Below are 18,396 nucleotides of genomic sequence, written 5' to 3' on the forward strand. Positions count from 1 at the left end.
GGCCTGGTCACCCCCAACTGCCCTCCCCTGCAGGCTCAGTCACCCCTAACTGCCCTCCCCTGATGGCCCGGTCACCCCTAACTGCCCTCCCCTGATGGCCTGGTTCCCCCAACTGCCCTTCCCTGCTGGCCTGGTCACCCCCAACTGCCCTCCCCTGCAGGCCTGGTCACCCCCAACTGCCCTCCCCTGCTGGCCTGATCGCTCCCAACTGCCCTCCCTTGCAGGCCTGGTCCCTCCCAACTGCCCTCCCCTGCTGGCCTGATTGCCCACAACTGCCATCCCCTGCTGGCCATCTTGTGGCGGCCATCTTTGACCACATGGGGGGTCCATCTTGTGTGTTGGAGTGATGGTCAATTTGCATATTTCCTCTTTATTAGACAGGATGGCCCTTTCAGTAAGCCCCCTCATGACAGTTACCCAAACTTTTCACCCTCATGGTTGGGCCTATAACAAGCATGAGTTGAAGAAAATTTATTATGTACGAAAACCAAAAATCCCTCTTGGCTTCTTACACATCTGTTATCCAGAATATTTGATATGCTTCTATTCATGCTTAGGGGGAAATCAGAATAATTTTGCATGGATTAGTTCAGACTAGAATATTCACATTTATATTTTTTTGGCATACTAACATGAGTGTGTTTAATCAAGACAAATTCACTTATTTATAAGAAGATTCCACGTTCAGTAATCAAAATGAAGAATAAGATATTATGGATAAGAACATCTCCTGTTCAAGTAGAAGAATGTTAATGTATTGGGAAAAGAAGAGATATTAAAAGAGCTTTAGCTTTCTATAATGTTTTCCTGACAAAGATCCCAAAACTATAACTTAAACTGCACTTTTGAGGGGCTTTTCAATTTACAGTGAATTTTTGGAGTGGCTTTTTCATTTGGAAAATTTAGCTATCATAGATATAATATAGAATGGCAATTTCCAATAAATTATTGGATAGTAAAGGATAAATGAATCCTGTTCCCTAGGCAACCACATAAGGATATAACATCCGTCAAGCTCCCAAAATGAAATTTGAAGTTGCTACTATTTTTTATTTTGGCTTACTCTGAAAATGGTTTTTATCTGTTGAAATTATTTTTTTTAATGAAGTGTGATCCCTTTCCAACTCTTCTCTCTGTAACATTAGTCTTGCAAGTCACAGCCTCTCCATCCTTTGATCTCAGCATGCGTGGCTGTAAGAGGAGTGGCTGGCCTGGAAATAAGATCAAATTGGGGATAGAAATGAATATCACTAGAAGCGAGAGTAGAGCAGAAACATTTTGAGCCTTTCAGTAGGCTTTCATAATTTCAGGAAAAAAAGTGCTCTGGGGTTTTCTGACTCACTCAATCTTTTGTAATTTTTTACAAAATATAGGACACAGCTTCTTTAAAGGAAAAGCATTTTAAGTAGAAAAAATGTTGGGATGGCTGCATTTCTGATTTTTTTCATTTGGCTTTTTGTGTGAGTGCCATCTATTTAGGCACTGTACCTTCCGTGTGTGGTTCCCCCAATATTGACACATCTCTTCTTTCAAACCTTTTCTCCTTGCTCTCCTGCCCGAATTCTTTTTTTTTTTTTTAATGATTTCTTCCCACGAGGCCAAAAGTGTATACTCTGAGAGATTGTGATCTTTTGAGCACTGACCTTCTAAGGAAGACGCATTGGGAAATCCCTGCAGACTTGCCAGGTGTGAGCAACCTTTTAGGAAATAGGGGATGTCTGGTTTTTGCTGACACCATCTCTTACATCTTGGGGCTGGTGGTCTCCACTGACCCAGAAAACCCAAGGGCATTTGGGAAGGCCTTCCACTAAAAATATCTCTTCAGTATAGTCTGCTGGTGAGAGTCATTTGAGTTAATTAGCTAATCTTTTAAACAGATATTTCTCCATGAAAGATTAAGCTTCTTCTTAATCTGAGCATCACCTATGTAAGTCATGTAATCTTATTTGTTTCTCGGGAAGGTGTTGCCTGACACTTGGCTGGGGGAATGGAAGTTGGCTGAGGTGGAAAAGAAGACCATTTCTGTGTATGGCTTGGTATATAAAGAGCTTTGGCCAGCCAGAGGGCATCTGAGAGTGAATGCTGTGGGTGTGAAGTCACAGGAAGTGGAAGAGGAAGGCAAAAGGAAGGTGGGAAGGAGAAACATTTGGGTGTGGTTTGCCTTCTCTATGACTGGAATGAAGTTGTGGAGGTGCCTACCCACAGAGTGTCATGGCGTGCTTTCCTTCTACAGGTCAGCCATAGGTTGTTAATGCTTGTCATATGTACTCATTACTCTCAGCTATTTCATATCCCATGCTATAGATGAGGAAGAGAGACTGGATTTCATTGTTTGTTGTTTACTTTTGCTGGATGCAATTGAACACTCTTTGGGTATTCAGTAAACCCTTTGAGAGCCTCCTGTAAATCAAGAACTCAACCAACGACAAAGAAGCAATGATGTGGGTCCTTGCCCTTAAGGACATCATGGTCTATAGAGGGAGACAGACATTTGCACAAAAATTCTATAGTAATGTAGTAAGTGCAACCGTAAGAGACACAGAAGAGAAGTAGCTCTTTTTTTCTTGGGTGGTCAGGGAGGTAGCACAGAAGAGATGCTATTTCATCTGGCTCTTAAAAGTTGAATGGGAGTTTATCAGAGCTAGAAGGGAGGGGAAATAGTAAATGCAAGGGCGTAGAGGTGAGAAAGAGAATCATGAATTCCAAATCAGGTAAAAAATTTGGCTGGCACAAGGTGATTTGTGGAGAGTGCAAGGAAGTGAGGCAAAAAGGGAGGGTAGGCCCAGGTTGTGAGGGAGCTCTGTAACGGAGTCTGGATTTCAGGGGCTCTGAAAGAAGGAGCTTAATGAACTAGGTTTTAAATTAGGTAGATAATTCTGGAAACATTGCAGAAGGTGGGCTATTCAAGGCTAAGATCTCTCGAGAGTCGACATAGTTCATTAGAAACATTGGGCAAGCAAGCGTTAATGAGATTAAGAGCCAATGTTTGGTGAAGGTGACACTAGTCAACCTCAGAATTTTAGCAATCGCTGTCATAGCTGTAAAGCTCTACCAAAATTTAAAATGTGGGTAGGAATAAGGCGCTTCTACTTTTGTTTCATACATTTCTTTCTCAGTTGCACTTTTACAACCAACTTTTTAATAAAACACATTTATTTTTGAAAAAAGTCCCATCCCAGTGTAATAAAATTAAAGCTGCGCTACAACACATTTTAAAGCTCTATTTAATAATTCATTTTAAAAAGAAATATTTATTACTAAGACCTCTTAAAGTTCCTCTGGGGCTTGCTATAAACAAATTTGTACTGGCTTTTTGTCTATGGAGAAAACAGAAATACGTCACATTCCCCACAAACAATGAAAGCTGTTTTTGCACTATCAGCAACTTACTATTTTCCTCCAGGGATCATAGTTAATTCAAATTGCAGATGACTCAAAATAAATATTTAGCTATGAACTGTCCCTTTTGAATGTGGGTTTGGAAATGACCCCATCAATAACTGAGAATTGACTTAAAAAATAGACCATATACATGTTTTACATGGACTGTGGACTCTCTTTTGTTGGTCCTTCCCTGTACACTGTTTTTTCAAGTTCAAATGTGTGTCTGGATGACAATTGCCAGTATAGATCAAGACCCTCACAGCTGAAATCATCTAGTTCACCACATTCAGTTTTATGGAAACAACAAATAGAAAATGCAATGCTCTTAACTAAAAAATATGAAGAAGCTGTTTTCAACATGAATTCACTAGTTAAACGTCCAGTTACTAAGGAACTCAACCCAATATGGCAGCTCATTTCAGAAGAACCAAGATGCTGCTGCTTGTCCTTCCCTCATGAGAAACAAGACGATTAGAATACATTTTTCTCCATTTAGACATTTATGGAAAACGCCGGTATGAGGATCATTAGTAACTGAAGGAACATAAACTTGCTACAATAATGTTTTGTGAGAGGTATGGTTTTGTGGGAGTTCAAATGTCATTTACATTATCAGGAAGAAACAGGTAGGCTGTGAGGTAACAATCCTCATTCTATTCAACATAATTCAGAGCTTTCCTTGATGCCTAAAAAATGCCTCCCTGAAACCACCCACTTCCTGAAATATACAGCATCCATTTAAGGGAAGGCATTCATGGCGCCAGGTTAACAATAGACTGGCCGCCAAGCTCCATAAGTGGTGTACGCGTGTTAGGGACACTGCATCCTACCCTTTGTTTCTACTGAAAAAACTGCCATCTGGAAAACTCCTCCAGCTCCAATAAAACTGAATCGCCTCCTGGCTGAAGCCTCCCAGGCATCAGCAATTCTTTTAAAGAAGCATGACAGAGAATTCTGGGAATCTTGATTTAAGAATTATAAAAACAGTCACCACAGAAATCAAGCAAGATGAGGCAGTCCCTGATTGACAACCCATAAAACTTTCATGATTACCTCCACTCTCTCTGTTCTGGGCCAACACACAGACTTAAAAAAAAAAAATCCATTAAATGTATTGATTGCTCTGGTTCAGTTAGAAGTACAGGGATTTGAATGATTTTCAAAGATTATCACCTGTCAAATCTCCCACATGTCAATCCATATCAAACAAAGTAGTAAAGGTATCTTTTCACTTTGTTAGGCAGCCTTCTGACTGTTCTTATTGTGGGACTGAGGACTAAGAAAGGTGTTAGGGCAGTTGGAGAGGGGATATTTCAACCAGAAGTCCTCTACAAGGGGCACAGCAATTGGAGAAGCTGTCTCATCTCCACCCCACGCCCCTGCTCCTTCTCATCCTCTTCCTTGGCCTGCTCCTTGTCTAACGAATGAGGCTCTTACACACTTTTATCTTGATAAATGTTGAAGTGACTCCTCCGCTCTTCCATATGTGCTATGTCCATTTCTTTCTTTTCATTTTTTGTGTGTGATCTGCAGTCACCCCTGCTTATGCAATTCAGAGATTGCCAAATGTAAATCAATAGATCGTGTGAAACATGAAAAAATACAAACTTTTTGCTAAATTCATATGAGCATGAAAATGGAATGAGAGGTCATATTTTTTGGGAAGGTCGGCTCTCATCTTGCCATGTAGCTGTGTGTAGGTGTAAATTAACCCGGCTGGTGTGGCTCAATAGTTGAGCATTGACCCATGAACCAGGAGGTTGCCGTGCACATGCCGTGTTGCAGGTTTGATCCCTAGCACCGGGCGCGCAGGAGGCAGCCAATCAATGATTCTCTCTCATTGATGTTTCTATCACTCTCGTCCTCTCTCTCTAAAAATCAATAAAAACATTAAAAATATTTTTTAAAATTGTATAAAACTTGATAAAACATGAAGTGACAAAGAAAATGTCCCAGCCCCAAATTATGCTTTTTGGTCATAGGAAAGCTATGGAATGGATATAATGACAATGTTTATTCAAAGTACTTGGAATAAGAGGAGAGGGCGCTAGTTCCATTGATAAAATATGCTGCAACTGCTCAAATGGGCGTGCCTTGCCTGCAGGCAGACCTGTTTGCTGCCTTTCACCTGCAAACATGGCAGGAAGTGGGCACGTGCCAGGAGCTCAACAAAGATTTACTGAATCCCTGCTCTTTTTTCACCCAGCCCCCACCCTCCTCCCACCTGACAACCATCAGTCTGTTCTCTGTATCTATGAGTCTAACCACTATAGTGGTTACACCTGAAACTATACAAAACAATATTGAATGTAAACTGTAATTGAAAAATAAAATTTAAAAAAGACTTATTAAATTAATAAATATTCCACATTTGCTTTTCCCCTGTCTCTCGTTTTTTTCCAAAAAGAACTGTAAGTCCAGAAACCCTTGACAATGTCATATTTTGTGTTTGGACCCTTTCATATTGTGAGAGTATAAGAACCTGGTGTTAACTTCTGTTTTGAAGTCAGACCCAGTTAGAATCCTGATTCTACCACTCAATAGCTGTGATCTGGGTGGGTTGATTAACTTCTCTGAAGCTCGGGTTTCTATGGAAACTGCTTGGATTTGGTGTAGGCTTCACCTCTCACAAACTGTGTGTGACCTACATAGGCCTCAGTTTCTCTATCTGTAAGAAGTGGATGATAAACACTTATTTCCTGTGTTCACTGGGGATTGCTTTGGACATTACATGTAAAGTGCTTAGCATTGCTTGTCTGAGCATATAGCAAGTGCTTGATTATTAGTTTTTCTTTTCTTTCTTTCTTCCTTCCTTTCTTCCTTCCTTTTTCCCTTCCTTCCTTCCTTCCTTCCTTCCTTCCTTCCTTCCTTCCTTCCTTCCTTCCTTCCTTCCTTCCTTCCTTCCTTCTTTCTTTCTTTCTTTTTTTTCTACCAGTTGATAACAAGATTTTAAAAAAGATAGATATTGTGCTCTGAGGGATGGCACATCTAAAGCAAATGTTAGGGACGTTTTAGCAATATACAGTGAGAGCCAATAAATGCTTATTTCAACAAGTCATTGTCTTAACATATTCCCTAAGGTGAGCTTTTTACATATAACCTACATCTGAATATCTAGCACATTCCTTTGAGTATTGTATGGGTGATATCTTTACATGGTACTAATCTTTTTGTGTGTAATGTTTCTTTCTCTTCTCATTTTAATTGCTACATAAATTTAACAGAAGGTTCAAAACTGGTACTGCTTGTATTTTTTCTTGCAGGATTTTTAAAAAACTTTTTATTTTCTGGCTTTTAGCCATACATCTTTTTATAGTTAGCTTTCATTTAATCCTCTGTTTTCTCTTAGGTTGGGACTTGTGCATATGTCTTAATTATAACCAGAAATTATTTTTACCTAATTCTGTATTTTATAATGATGTATTATTTTTCTTTTTTTAAAAAAATACATTTTTATTGATTCCAGAGAGGAAGGGAGAGGGAGAGAGAGATAAAAACATCAATGATGTGAGAGTATCATTGATCGGCTGCTTCCTGCATGGCCCCTACTGGGGATCCTCCCTGTAACCCAGGTATATGCCCTTGACCGGAATTGAACCCAGGACCCTTCAGTCCACAGGCTGACCCTCTATCCACGGAGCCAAACCAGCTAGGACTGGTGTATTCTTTTTCTGAAAGAGGGTCCTCAAATTAAATAAGCTTCAAGCTCCAGAGAGCCAGGATCTGCCCTAGTGACATTATAATTCTTTTCAGGGGAAAGACTTGACACATTCAACTTAAATTTTTCTAAAGTGAATGTTATTATGGGAGTATTATGAGACTAAAGATATCTTTTTTTTCTCATTCCATTTGAGTTCTGACTGAATTTTGCTTTACTTCTTCAAGAAAATGCATCTGTGCTTTCAATAAAAATTTATAGCCATAGAATTCGTTGAATGGTCAAAATAATGTCAGTATCTGGCTTCGAAGTATATGCTAGCCTTTAGTATGCAATAGATAAAGAAGAGAGCCGACTTCATTAAATGATGCCTCAAACCCACTTTTTTCAGGCGAAGGGAACTATGTGATCTTGTAGCCCCATTTGGGGAATGCATTGATTGCACATTTCTGGACTGAGAGAGGAAGGGGGCGTGCAGTGTGGTGGTCATGAGAATCCTGGCAGGAGAAGAATTCGCATGGTTCTGGAACAAAGAAGGAGGAGGCAGTAAGGAAATGCCCAGAGAATCCAGAGGAAGGGTAGTGATTCCAGGACTAGAAAGTTGCTGAGCATTTCAGGGATTGCTGAATAAGAACAGAAAACTTTGAAGTGGGGACTTTAACCTCCAACAGGCATGGGTTACTGGTCTATTGCACTGCCACTAACCACTTCTTCACAGAAGGCTTCAACTCTGAATAACAGTTTCAATAGGGGCACCACTCTGTATAGGTAACTAAGAACACTGGAGTATGTGGAATGCATTTAAAATAGGGCTGAGTTACCAGCAGCATCACCATCAACTGGACTTTTGGTAGAAAAGCAAATATTCAGGCCCCGATCAGACCTGCTGGATCAGAAGCTGTGTATTCACAAGCCCTCCGGTGGTTCTGAGGCACTGACCCTGGCAGCACCGCCCTGCAGAACTTTGTGTGAAGATGGACATGTCCTGTGGCCGCACTGTCCAGTATGATAGCCACTATCACAGGTGACTGTCAAGCATCTGAAATGTGGTGGAGGAAGTGAAATTTTAATTGTATTTTATTTTAATTAACATTTAGATGGCCACACGTGGTGAGTGGCTGTTGTACAGGACAGCACAGCTCCTCTACGGAGCATTCCTGAACATTCCTATGCATTTACATCGAAACAAGTCCCTGCATCATACACAACAGGACAAAACCAAAAAACTGCACGCCATATAGAGAATTACATATTGATGTCATCCATTTCCTTATTCCACTGTTGGAATCATTAACTAGACCATGTTTGGGATGGGAACCTTGCAGATCAACGTCAGTTAAATATCCAAGAAGAGAACAATTTGTATGTATTTCCATGTCTTGTCAGAATATGGTAAATAACTCCTTCTTAGATGATTGTTTCTGCTTTAGATCCTGAGGGTAAGGATTTCTTAATAACCCCAATACCTGAGTTTCTTAAAGAAAATGAAATTCAGCCTGTGCTTGAAGGAGACTGTGGGGCTCTGTGTGTGGGTGGAGGGGAGAGGCGGTGACCAGCAGGAACTTCTGTTGGTGTTCCACCCAGAGAAAGCAGCATGAAGAAAGGATCAAGGTGGGACATTGCATGGCACTTCGAGGAATAGCAAGGAATTACGTTTGGCTAGAGTGTAGGGTTCATAAAGTGTTGTTGATCAAGATTCCAATACCATGTATGCAGAGAAGGCCGATGGAATCCATAGCTGCCCTCGTTCCTAACTTCCAGCCTTTGATTCCTCCTCCTCCCTTCCAGTCAGTGGGGTCTGAAGTAAGATGATCACGGTGTGGAAGTGAGGGGCAGAGAAGAGGGGCCCAGTGTAAGAAGTTACAGAAGCAGAGCAGACAGGACTTGTTATCTGATAGGATATTACACGGACTGCCTGCCAGGAACTCTCATGGAAACTTGATACCAAAGAGGAGTTAGGTCCTGCCCTGGAAGAACTTACAGCCCAAGTAAAGGGGGGAGGGAAGGGGAATCAGGCATGTCGACAAAGGAGTGGAACCATGTATGTAGTTCCCCAGAAGTCCATCCAGGGTCCAGAAGTGGAGGCCATCAAGGTGACCCTGACATACAGCACACCCCCGAGACCTGTTACTATTCCCTCATCTCCTCTCAATTCTGTCTTCTGACACTTGTCTTCACTCACTGCTGATCCTTTCATAATTGTCACCCCCAGCACAGTGCTATTTTTAACTCATATTTCAGTATATTGAAAAAGTATCTAAATCACCCAATGAGTTTATTGTGTGTCCCTCTAAATCAGTGCTTGCTTTTTGCACTTGGACCATGTTTATGTAGCCTACGTCACATTGCTGGCCTCACCATGCTCTGAGATTGGCTTGGTCCCACTTCAAAGGCCTCCCACCTATTGAACCTCAAGAACATGTCTGGCTGAGGAACATTTTATTTGGGTGTTTACTTGGTCATTTATTTGTTTACACATCTGTTTGTGTAGGAATAGTTTATACATGTTTATATTTTATGCTCCATCTCCTTCTGGAAATACTTGAGAATGCTTGCATGAATATGATCAGGTCAGAAAAATAAATGAACCAGGTGATGTAGCTTAAAGGCGCGGGGTTCTGGTCTAAGGTGAGAGGCTGTGTGTTGGTTTTAGCTGCCCAGGGAAGTGGGGGTAGAAATAAATTAAAGCTGCTGCCTGGTGCTGTCCTTGGTCCTGTCATGGCCTTCCTGCATGACCCTGCCCTGGCCAAGTCCCTGGCTGCCACCTCCATCCTGCCTGAATTTGCGCTGCTTCCTCCCTTGCTGTTGTATGTCATCCATAGCCTTGCTGACTTCTGACTTGTCACCAGCTCACCAATGACCAGCCCTGACCTGGGTTTCTGAGGTCCTGCATTACATCACTTGATCCTGTTCAGAAGACACTTGCTCAGCAGCCTTTGGAACAGGCTGGAGATCTGGCAAAAGAGTCTTTGTTTGTAAATATTTTCCTTATTTTTTATTTTAAATTCATTTGCCAAGTGTTGCTCCCCTACAGAGGTTATTTCTGTGAGCTGATCACTACATAAAACTCATCTTCTTTTATTATTATTTCAGAATTGGCCTTACATTAGCTTAGAGTAGGCCTTTATATTTCTCACAATATGCCGGGTGAGTCTTATCTCCTTTCCCCTGGTGGTAACATAAATCTTGTAATGTTACATTTCTGCCAGCCCACAGTGATAATTGAACCTGATCTAATGTGTTTAAAGTCTAAGGCTCTTAAAGAGACTTTTAATCCTCTTGTTCATTTAAGATAGATTAATTTCTTCTGTTTTTCTACAAGAACATGATCCTCTTTTTAATGTGTTTTAATGTGCTTTAGTTTTGTAGGTGCAGATATACATACCTTGCTTTAAGTAGACTTGATATATAAAAGCTTGGATTTACTTTAATCATTAAAAACAACTTTTCACAATTAATCCAAAAAGCAGGAAGAAGTTGTATCGACATAATTATTTTAAAATTACGATTGAGCTCTGCCAGTGGGGTTCAAGGTTAGACCATTAGACTGGGAACCAAAGGGTCAAGGATTTAATTCCTGGTCAAGGGCATGTACCTGGGTTGCAGGTTTGATCCCCACCCTGGTTGGGGTGAAAGCGGGAGACAACCAATTTATGTGTCTCTCTCACATCAATGTTTCTCTCTCTCTCTCTCTCTCTCTCTCTCTCTCTCTCTCTCTCTCCCCTCCTTCCCTTCTTCCCTTCCACTCTCTCTTAAAAAAATCAATGGAAAAAATATCCTCAGATTAGGACTAAAAAATAATAAAACTGTTAAAAGTATGATTAAACCCTTTAAATGTGTCTGAAATGATACCAAAACTTTGTTTGATCTACCTTCTTTGAGACCCTTCTACCCAAGAATGTCTTCAGCCATTCTGGAGATTGCAGACAGTTAACAGTTGTTGTTTTTTTCAAGAAACTCTGTTTAACCTAACTGTATTAGGATTGCACTTGATTATTCTTATATGATCATTTGCATGATTTTTTTAGTGCCACAATTGTAGAAAACTGGTATTAGTATATTACAATTGGCATATCTTATTCAGAGATGTTTAGAGCCTTTTAATAATAATAATAGTGGGTGCATCATGCAGTAATGATGGAAATTATATTTGCAAAATAGTAGTAACAGAACATTCTGAGATGCTAGAAATAGGAGAATCACAGTGTAAGAGAAAACCATGTTTTAATCACAGCATTTGGTTATCTGTGCTCCGCAGTGCCACACTACGCCTGGGCTGCATGAGATAGACCAACCTGTGCAATTCTGATTGAAGTGGAGAATTTTTAGTCACGGAAATCAAAAGGGGGTGTGGATGTTGTCATGTTTGAATATAATTTTTGATCTTTAGAATGGATTAACATTTTGTAAATTAAGATTGGATTTCCAAAGAAAGCATATATTTGCTGTGATTTAGCCTAATAATTTGGTTATTTTCCAGTTGCTCATAACTTCTGATTAACAGCTTATTTTAAAAATGTTTGGAAAAAATATGTAAAGTAATTCCTCTGTATTTCATAATTATAGTTTTTAGGCCAATTTTAGGCTGATTAGCTTACCCTGTTCTTTTAATGCTTTAACTTATTGATCATTAAACATATGCAAACTAACAGAAAACCGTAGTAAAAAAATAAATCCATAAGTAACCTAAGAAATTCTTGACTATGTGAATTGGCATAACAATTGTTGATTTTTGGTTTTGGATATTTTCTGTACCAATTAGAAAGTGTTTTGAAGTTTTGATTAAATATCTCTTTTGACAGCTTAATTACCCTCATTCAGGAATTTTCTGCCTTAGACTTCAAAAATTAAACAAAGCCAAGAAGTGCCAAGGCCACAGAGATGAAAAAAGGGGCAAATTAATTCTATTGCATCCAGTTGACAAGAATTATTTTAGCCTTGTGTATGTTCACATGGAACCTGTCTTTGCTCTGTTCCTTTCAGAAAAGAAAGTTGTTTTTTGTTTGTTTTAAGTTTTCCTCTTTCATTTTGAAACTGTTGAACCAACCAGCTGCTTTATAGATATCTACCCTTTTCTCAGGCCTGTTGGTAATCTTGGGGTTGTTATCATCATCACTCTTTCTCTGATGGACCAGGAGGGACTAGCCAAGGCAAGAGGATGAAAGTGTCTCCCACAGGATCTCAGGATGCTGGGCAAAGACCCTTTCCTTGGAGCAATTATGTCTAAATTCTATGCATCTTCTCCATCCAACTCTGAAATCCTGCAAGAAATGCTACCACTGCACTGAGAGCCTCATGACTCAGCTGCATCTAATAAACTTATCAAACAGCCATGTGCTGAGAGAGAGGAGAGGCTGGGGCAGACTTGGTCTTGGTCCTTATCCATCCCTCTACACAGGCAAAAATATTCTTTCATGGGCTGGAGATGGTGACTCCAGTCGGCACTTCCTGAAGGGCTGATTAGTGTGGTGCTGTCACCTCTTGGGGAGCCGGCCTTTGCTCTACTGCAGTGATCCCTCCATCCTCTTCATTCTAGTCTGTGTCTGAATATTGTCACCTTCCTTGGTGGTCTAATTATCCACTTCCACTTCTCTTTATTCCTTGGAAGTCAGCTTTACCAAATCCTTGTGTGCTGATGGGGCTGCTTAACTGAGATGACAGATGTAGAAAGTAATTCTTTAAGCTGGAAAGTGCTCTGCAAATGTAAAGCCGTGATGTCGATAACAATACTTCTACTCACAGACCTTTACTCTCTCTCCGATAGCACCTTATTTTCCAAACCAAAGCCTTTTAGGGCCTCCGAGTTACTATTGTTCCTCTTGTGGTTTATGGGGAGTCAGCATTGTGTAGTGGTTAAGAACATGGGCCAGGAGACAGATTTGGTTCTAATTTCACCTCTGCCTCTCCAGCTGTGTGACAGGATGGGTTATTGTGAGTCTGTTTCCTAAACTCTACATAGGGACACGAAGAGAACCATCCTTTCAGAATTGTTGAGGGGAGTACATGGATATTGCAAGATGAAGCACTTAGCATAGTGCCAGGCCCATATAGGCACTCGGTAAAGAATGAGCTTTCATTGCTTTCTGTTATTCTAATGGATTTTGTGCAAAGCCAGCAAAAAGGAGCTGACTCTCATACCTTAATTAATTGTAAAATCTCTGCCATCCTCACTCTTTTTTTCCATATTTATCTCATCCGGAATGTGAATTTGTATTCATTAAATGAACAGAGAATGCTATTTTCACTTAAAAAAAAAAAGGAATTCTGTGCTGGGATATACACTTTTTAAAGAAATCATGACATAATAATATTTTTTTTTACAAGTCCAATATTCCTGAGAACTCTCAGTGCTGGTGAAGTTGGAGCGGGTATGGTTTGTGAGGGGGTCCCTGCAGCCAGCAGTCCTCTGTCAGGCCCTCTCTGCAGGCCATCGTTCAGTCTGGACACACTTGGTTCCTCTGTGCAGCACGTGGGTTTCTGGGGAGTGGCTGTGGGCGCAGAGCTTCGTGATACACACAGCCCAGCATCTCCTTCTCGGGCATCCGTTCCAACTGGGCAGGAAGGACGAGGGCCCGTTATGATTTCCGACTGGCATTTCATTATCTGTATGTTAATATTTGGTGTGGAGTGAGGCTAGAAATTTGTAAGTGACCATCTGAAAAAGACCTTTAAGTCTAAAATTTGAGCAATTCTACTTTCTGGGGAGGTAGTTCAACGGTGATGCTCCTGACAGCACGATGGCGTTTTAACCCATGTTTATTGAATATGCTGATCTCCGTTTATCCTTATGTTACAGATTGATGTTCTCAAAGCAGATCTGGAGAGCGCAGAATGGAAAGTTTTGGAAAATCTTATTCTGGAAGATGTCCTGGAACAGATTGGACAGCTCGTCTTTGAGATCCATCTCCACTGGCCTGGGTTCGAGGTCAGTGGCAGCGACAGCAGTGTCGTGCGGTTCTGGTACAGCCTCCTCAAAGAGTTAGAACTAAACGATTTCAGGCTTTTTCACAGTTACAAAGATTTATCTAAACCTCAGCTGTTCCTGAAGAAAGACATGTTCAATGCAAGTAGCTGTTATACTCTTGGTTGGGTAAATACCAGGTGGAAATAGGATGCAGGGCCTCATCAAAACTCAAGGAAATATTTGCAGAGCCGAGTACATCCACGATTCTAATGATTGTTGTGCAGTCTCCCACCAGCCTGTTACCTGCTTGAGGCAGGCGTTGTTATTGCCTTTGTGGTGCATGCAGCCTGGCGCCTGCCGTGAGGTAGGGGCACAGTTACCCCTTGTTGAAGGGGTGGACACAGGAACGCCACAGGAGTCAGCCGTCATCTGCCCTGACCAGGCTCTTGGCCTGTCTGCCTCTGACAGAGTAGGGATGCTCATCTTCCTTCATTTTTAGTTGGAAGATAACCCCCCACTTACCTCGGTTTTCTCTAAAGTTCATTATGTTTCTACAGGGTGTTCAAAAAAAAGTATTCACACTTTAAGAGCTGATAGCTCACATTTGAAAATGAAATGTATTTTAATATACACTGCCTTAATAATTATTCAAAGGTGAGTATACATTTTTGGGGGACACCCTATATAATCCATGAATTCACCAACATGACATTTTCCATTTTCCATTTTCACTGGGTTGATGAACACACTGGGTTTGTAGCCTGCTGTTTAGCATAGGACCTTGCATTTGACTTGAACTCACCTCTTTCATGTTCTCCTTGTTCACCTGGTCAGGAATGTCCTTTACACCTTGTGGTTTTCCATCACTCCTCTTGAGCATTTCCTGAGGCTATGCCATGGTTTTATAAGAAGTACAGTTCTGGTATCTGGGAACAGACACACCGCATTCTGTCACTGAGTTTAAGACTAGACAATCATGAACTGCAACTCAGCATTCTTTTCATAGCAGCCTTAAAATCCCCATCTGTTCCTGTGAACGAAGCACAAAGCAGAATTTGAGTGTCTTTATTGTTGCCTCTTCTGACTTCACACCTGATTTCTCAACCACAGACTCGCCTATGCTGTTAATTCTTTACACACACACACACACACACACACACACACACACAGACACACACACACACACACACACGAACACAAACTCAAAGATGGAAGGGCCAGAGTCTCTTTCCTGGGATGCTTACATAGCACCAATCCTTTCTACTTAAAAAAAATGTAAGCAGGAAATACAGGTTCTCAATAGTTCAAGTGATCTTTTTTAGTTCTATTTGCAGGATTAGACATTTATCCCCATGAATAATTTTCAAAATTCCTATTTCAAATAAATTAAGTAGTATAAAATCAACCAAATTATTACCTTATTGTAAGTTAAGTATATTTTCTGACACTTTTTATATACTAACAGAGTAGGAAAACCATACCATACATGTTTGTTCAAGAAATTTGAGGAGGGAACAGGATACTGGTTACTACTGAACATTATTCCCTTCCCCATTTTTTTTTTTAAATCTACTTCTACCTAAGACATTCCCTGGGTTGGCTTTTTGGTTTTTGCAGTGTTTGAAAATATCATTCCTCAAGTGAGAAACCAAAATACATTAGAGTTGGATAATCTCACTAATGTTGGGTTCAAAAGAAACAAGACTTTCTGAATTAGTGATGATTTTTAAAAACATAAATGAGGCTTTTATTTTAAAACCCATAGTACACTAATAAAAGTCATTGAGGTGGGAAGACCAGCTTGCATAAGTGTGATTTGTAACTGCACTTCAGTTGCTTTTACTCTCCACAGGAATTTCAGAGGTACAAGGGGCCATAAAAACTCTAAAGTTATACTGTTGGTTTGCATGGCATAGCCTCCAAAACAGAGTTAACTTTTAGTCCAGTTCCTGTTTGGATTATGTCACAGATTCTCTTTTACTTTTTTTTTCATAAAAATCCTACACACTGAAGTATATCCAGTAAATGTTTTTATACATTCAATCCTTTAAACCGTCTTATACATTAACATATGAAGTATACTGATCTTAAGTGTCCAGATGTATACACAATCATATCAATATTTTTAATTCATGGGCTTGAAGACTTGGGCATTACTGAAAGCCCCCTTTGTACAGGGCAAGTTACCATTTATTCCAGATTGGTGGTACAGAACACTGACTTCATCACACTCCATATATATATATCTGAAGCAAGAATGGGTGTACTGTTTAAAAAAAAGACGAACTCAAAATAAATCACAAACACACCCACCCACGCCCACCTACAAGGCAGCCTGTTCAGTAGTTATTCGTACTTATTTTATGCTTATTTCTGAGACTGTCCTTCATTCCCTTTATGGAGAGCTTGAAAATTATGATGAAGTTCTGACTGTTGCTATGGTTTCCCTGCCTCTAGAATTTATTGTGATTCTTGTGTTGGCCAGGGTTTCTTAACCTCAGCACTACTGCCATTTGGGGCTGGATCGTTCTTTGTTGGGGGAGGGAGTGCATTGTGGGATGTGTAGCAGCATCTCTGGTCCTCCCCACTAGCCTCCAGAGCACCTTCTCCCTCCCTTTCAGTGTGGTGCCAAATGTCCCCTAGGGGGCAGAACCCCCACCGTGGAGAGCTGGGGTTGGCCATGAGAAATGGTCTAGGTTACCACAGCACTGGTGTTTGGGAAGATGCTGCTGGTGAAGAGCAGGCAAAACCACCACAAAAGAACACAAACAAAATACAAACAAACAAAATCAAGGGCTGTTATTTATTGAGCACTTACTGGGTGCCCAGCGCTGTCATGGATTATTCCTAATTCTCCCAACAACCCTCCAAAGAAGTGTCATTTTCCCAGATGACATATACAGGTAAGGACACTCGGAGAGGTTGGATAGTTTATTCAGATCATTCAACTAATAGGTGGCGGGGCAGGAATCCACATCTTGGCCTGTCAGATCCCAAAGCCCATGCTGGTCCCTCCACAGTGCTGCCTCCACAGCCTCTAACCAATGTAAGATGCTTCTTTCAAAGGACATATTTTTGCCTTTCTATTAGTAAGTGGGGGTGGGGAGGACGACCCTACAAATATACTAAGACCAGACCTGCAAATCTATTAGAGTTGGGGTTATTTTTGTAGCCTGCAGATTTAATTTTAAAAGCCTACTTCATTAAAATACGCCTGCCAAATGGAGACTTACTGAAAAATGGGACCCAACGAATTCTCTGTCAATATGTTCAGGTTGCCAGAAAAGCTCTTGCAAGGCCCTGGAAGTGACTCTTGGCCCTGGCTCTTCCCAACACTTGGCACTTTTCCTCTTGGGTTTTAGGAAGGGCACAGTCGCTTGGAAGTGTAGTGTGAGTTCCCTTTGTTTCAAACTAGATTTTGATCCTCGATAAATGAGCTCCGATGAGAATATCTGCGACATCATTAACTCTTACCAGAGCAATGCTCATAAGTGAATCTGAAAATACAAATTTAATAATGCTCTTATCCAATGATCGAAAAAACGGTTCTTTTTCAGGAGAAAAACATGTGAGGATGTAAGAGATTCAAAGGTCACCTTTTCGCACAAACTCTGTTACAATTTGAGATTTAAAGTAAAAGAAAAACAATTTTTCCTTTCCCCTTTTCTTAGAGTGATTGTATTTTATGCAGTTTTACTAGGTTATTATATAAATATTTGTAGCTGTTTGACATGTGCAAATGAAGAGAGCCAGGGAGAAGTAAACTTCCCTTAGAATTGACTTGACGATCCATGAGTGTTTACGTCAGGGTAGAGCAAAAGTAAATTCAGGAATTTACAGTGTTTAGTTTGAATCGGCTATTCATATAAGCAGTTCTGCCTTGGCTGTAAGAGTTTCGTATGTAATAAATACAGTAGGAGATTTGCATTTCCTAAGTATTACATGTTGGGATTTTGCAAAGCTTGGATTTATACCAGAAAACTAGCTTCATCATATTTTGCCAGATTAAAATGAAGGCCTTATTTAAACAGATTGTTATACTTAACATTGCATTGGTAGCTCCAAGCTCAATTAATATAATCTCTTCTTCTAAAGATAAATTTATGTTTTCCTTTTAAGCAATAACATAATTTTTTTGTATTAGCCAATTGCTGGCTCTTTGTGAATTCAATAAAACATTTAAACTTCGGCAAAGTTTCTTCCTTTTTCTTACCTTGAAAGAGGTATTTGACCTTTACTTATCACATGAAATTATACCCCCCAAATTTAGTATATTTTTAAACTGCCTAAATTTAGAAATTATTGAAATTCTTTAAATAATGTTATTGTATTTCTGTCCTTAAGAAAAATAAAGCAAGCAAGCTTAATGTCATGCTTTACGTTGAACACTATATGGAAAAATATGCTAGTGCTCAACACATTAAAACCAATGCTTTGTAAAACTAGCAAC

At 40.2% G+C, this 18,396-nt stretch overlaps 1 protein-coding gene across 1 annotated transcript in view; it reads left to right on the top strand.

Annotated features, from left to right (window-relative positions):
- The window catches only part of METTL24 (methyltransferase like 24), a 73,111-nt gene extending 54,978 nt beyond the window's left edge, over nucleotides 1-18,133 (top strand). Inside the window, exon 5 of the mRNA XM_005883818.2 lies at nucleotides 13,839-18,133. Coding sequence (XP_005883880.1) covers nucleotides 13,839-14,153 — 315 coding nt within the window. The 3' untranslated portion in view covers nucleotides 14,154-18,133. The remainder of the gene's footprint in view (nucleotides 1-13,838) is intronic.
- The last annotated feature ends 263 nt before the right edge of the window (nucleotides 18,134-18,396 follow it).

This window comes from Myotis brandtii, unplaced genomic scaffold (genome assembly GCF_000412655.1).
Source record: "Myotis brandtii unplaced genomic scaffold, ASM41265v1 scaffold8, whole genome shotgun sequence".
In the NCBI taxonomy this organism is placed as follows: Eukaryota; Metazoa; Chordata; class Mammalia; order Chiroptera; family Vespertilionidae; genus Myotis; species Myotis brandtii.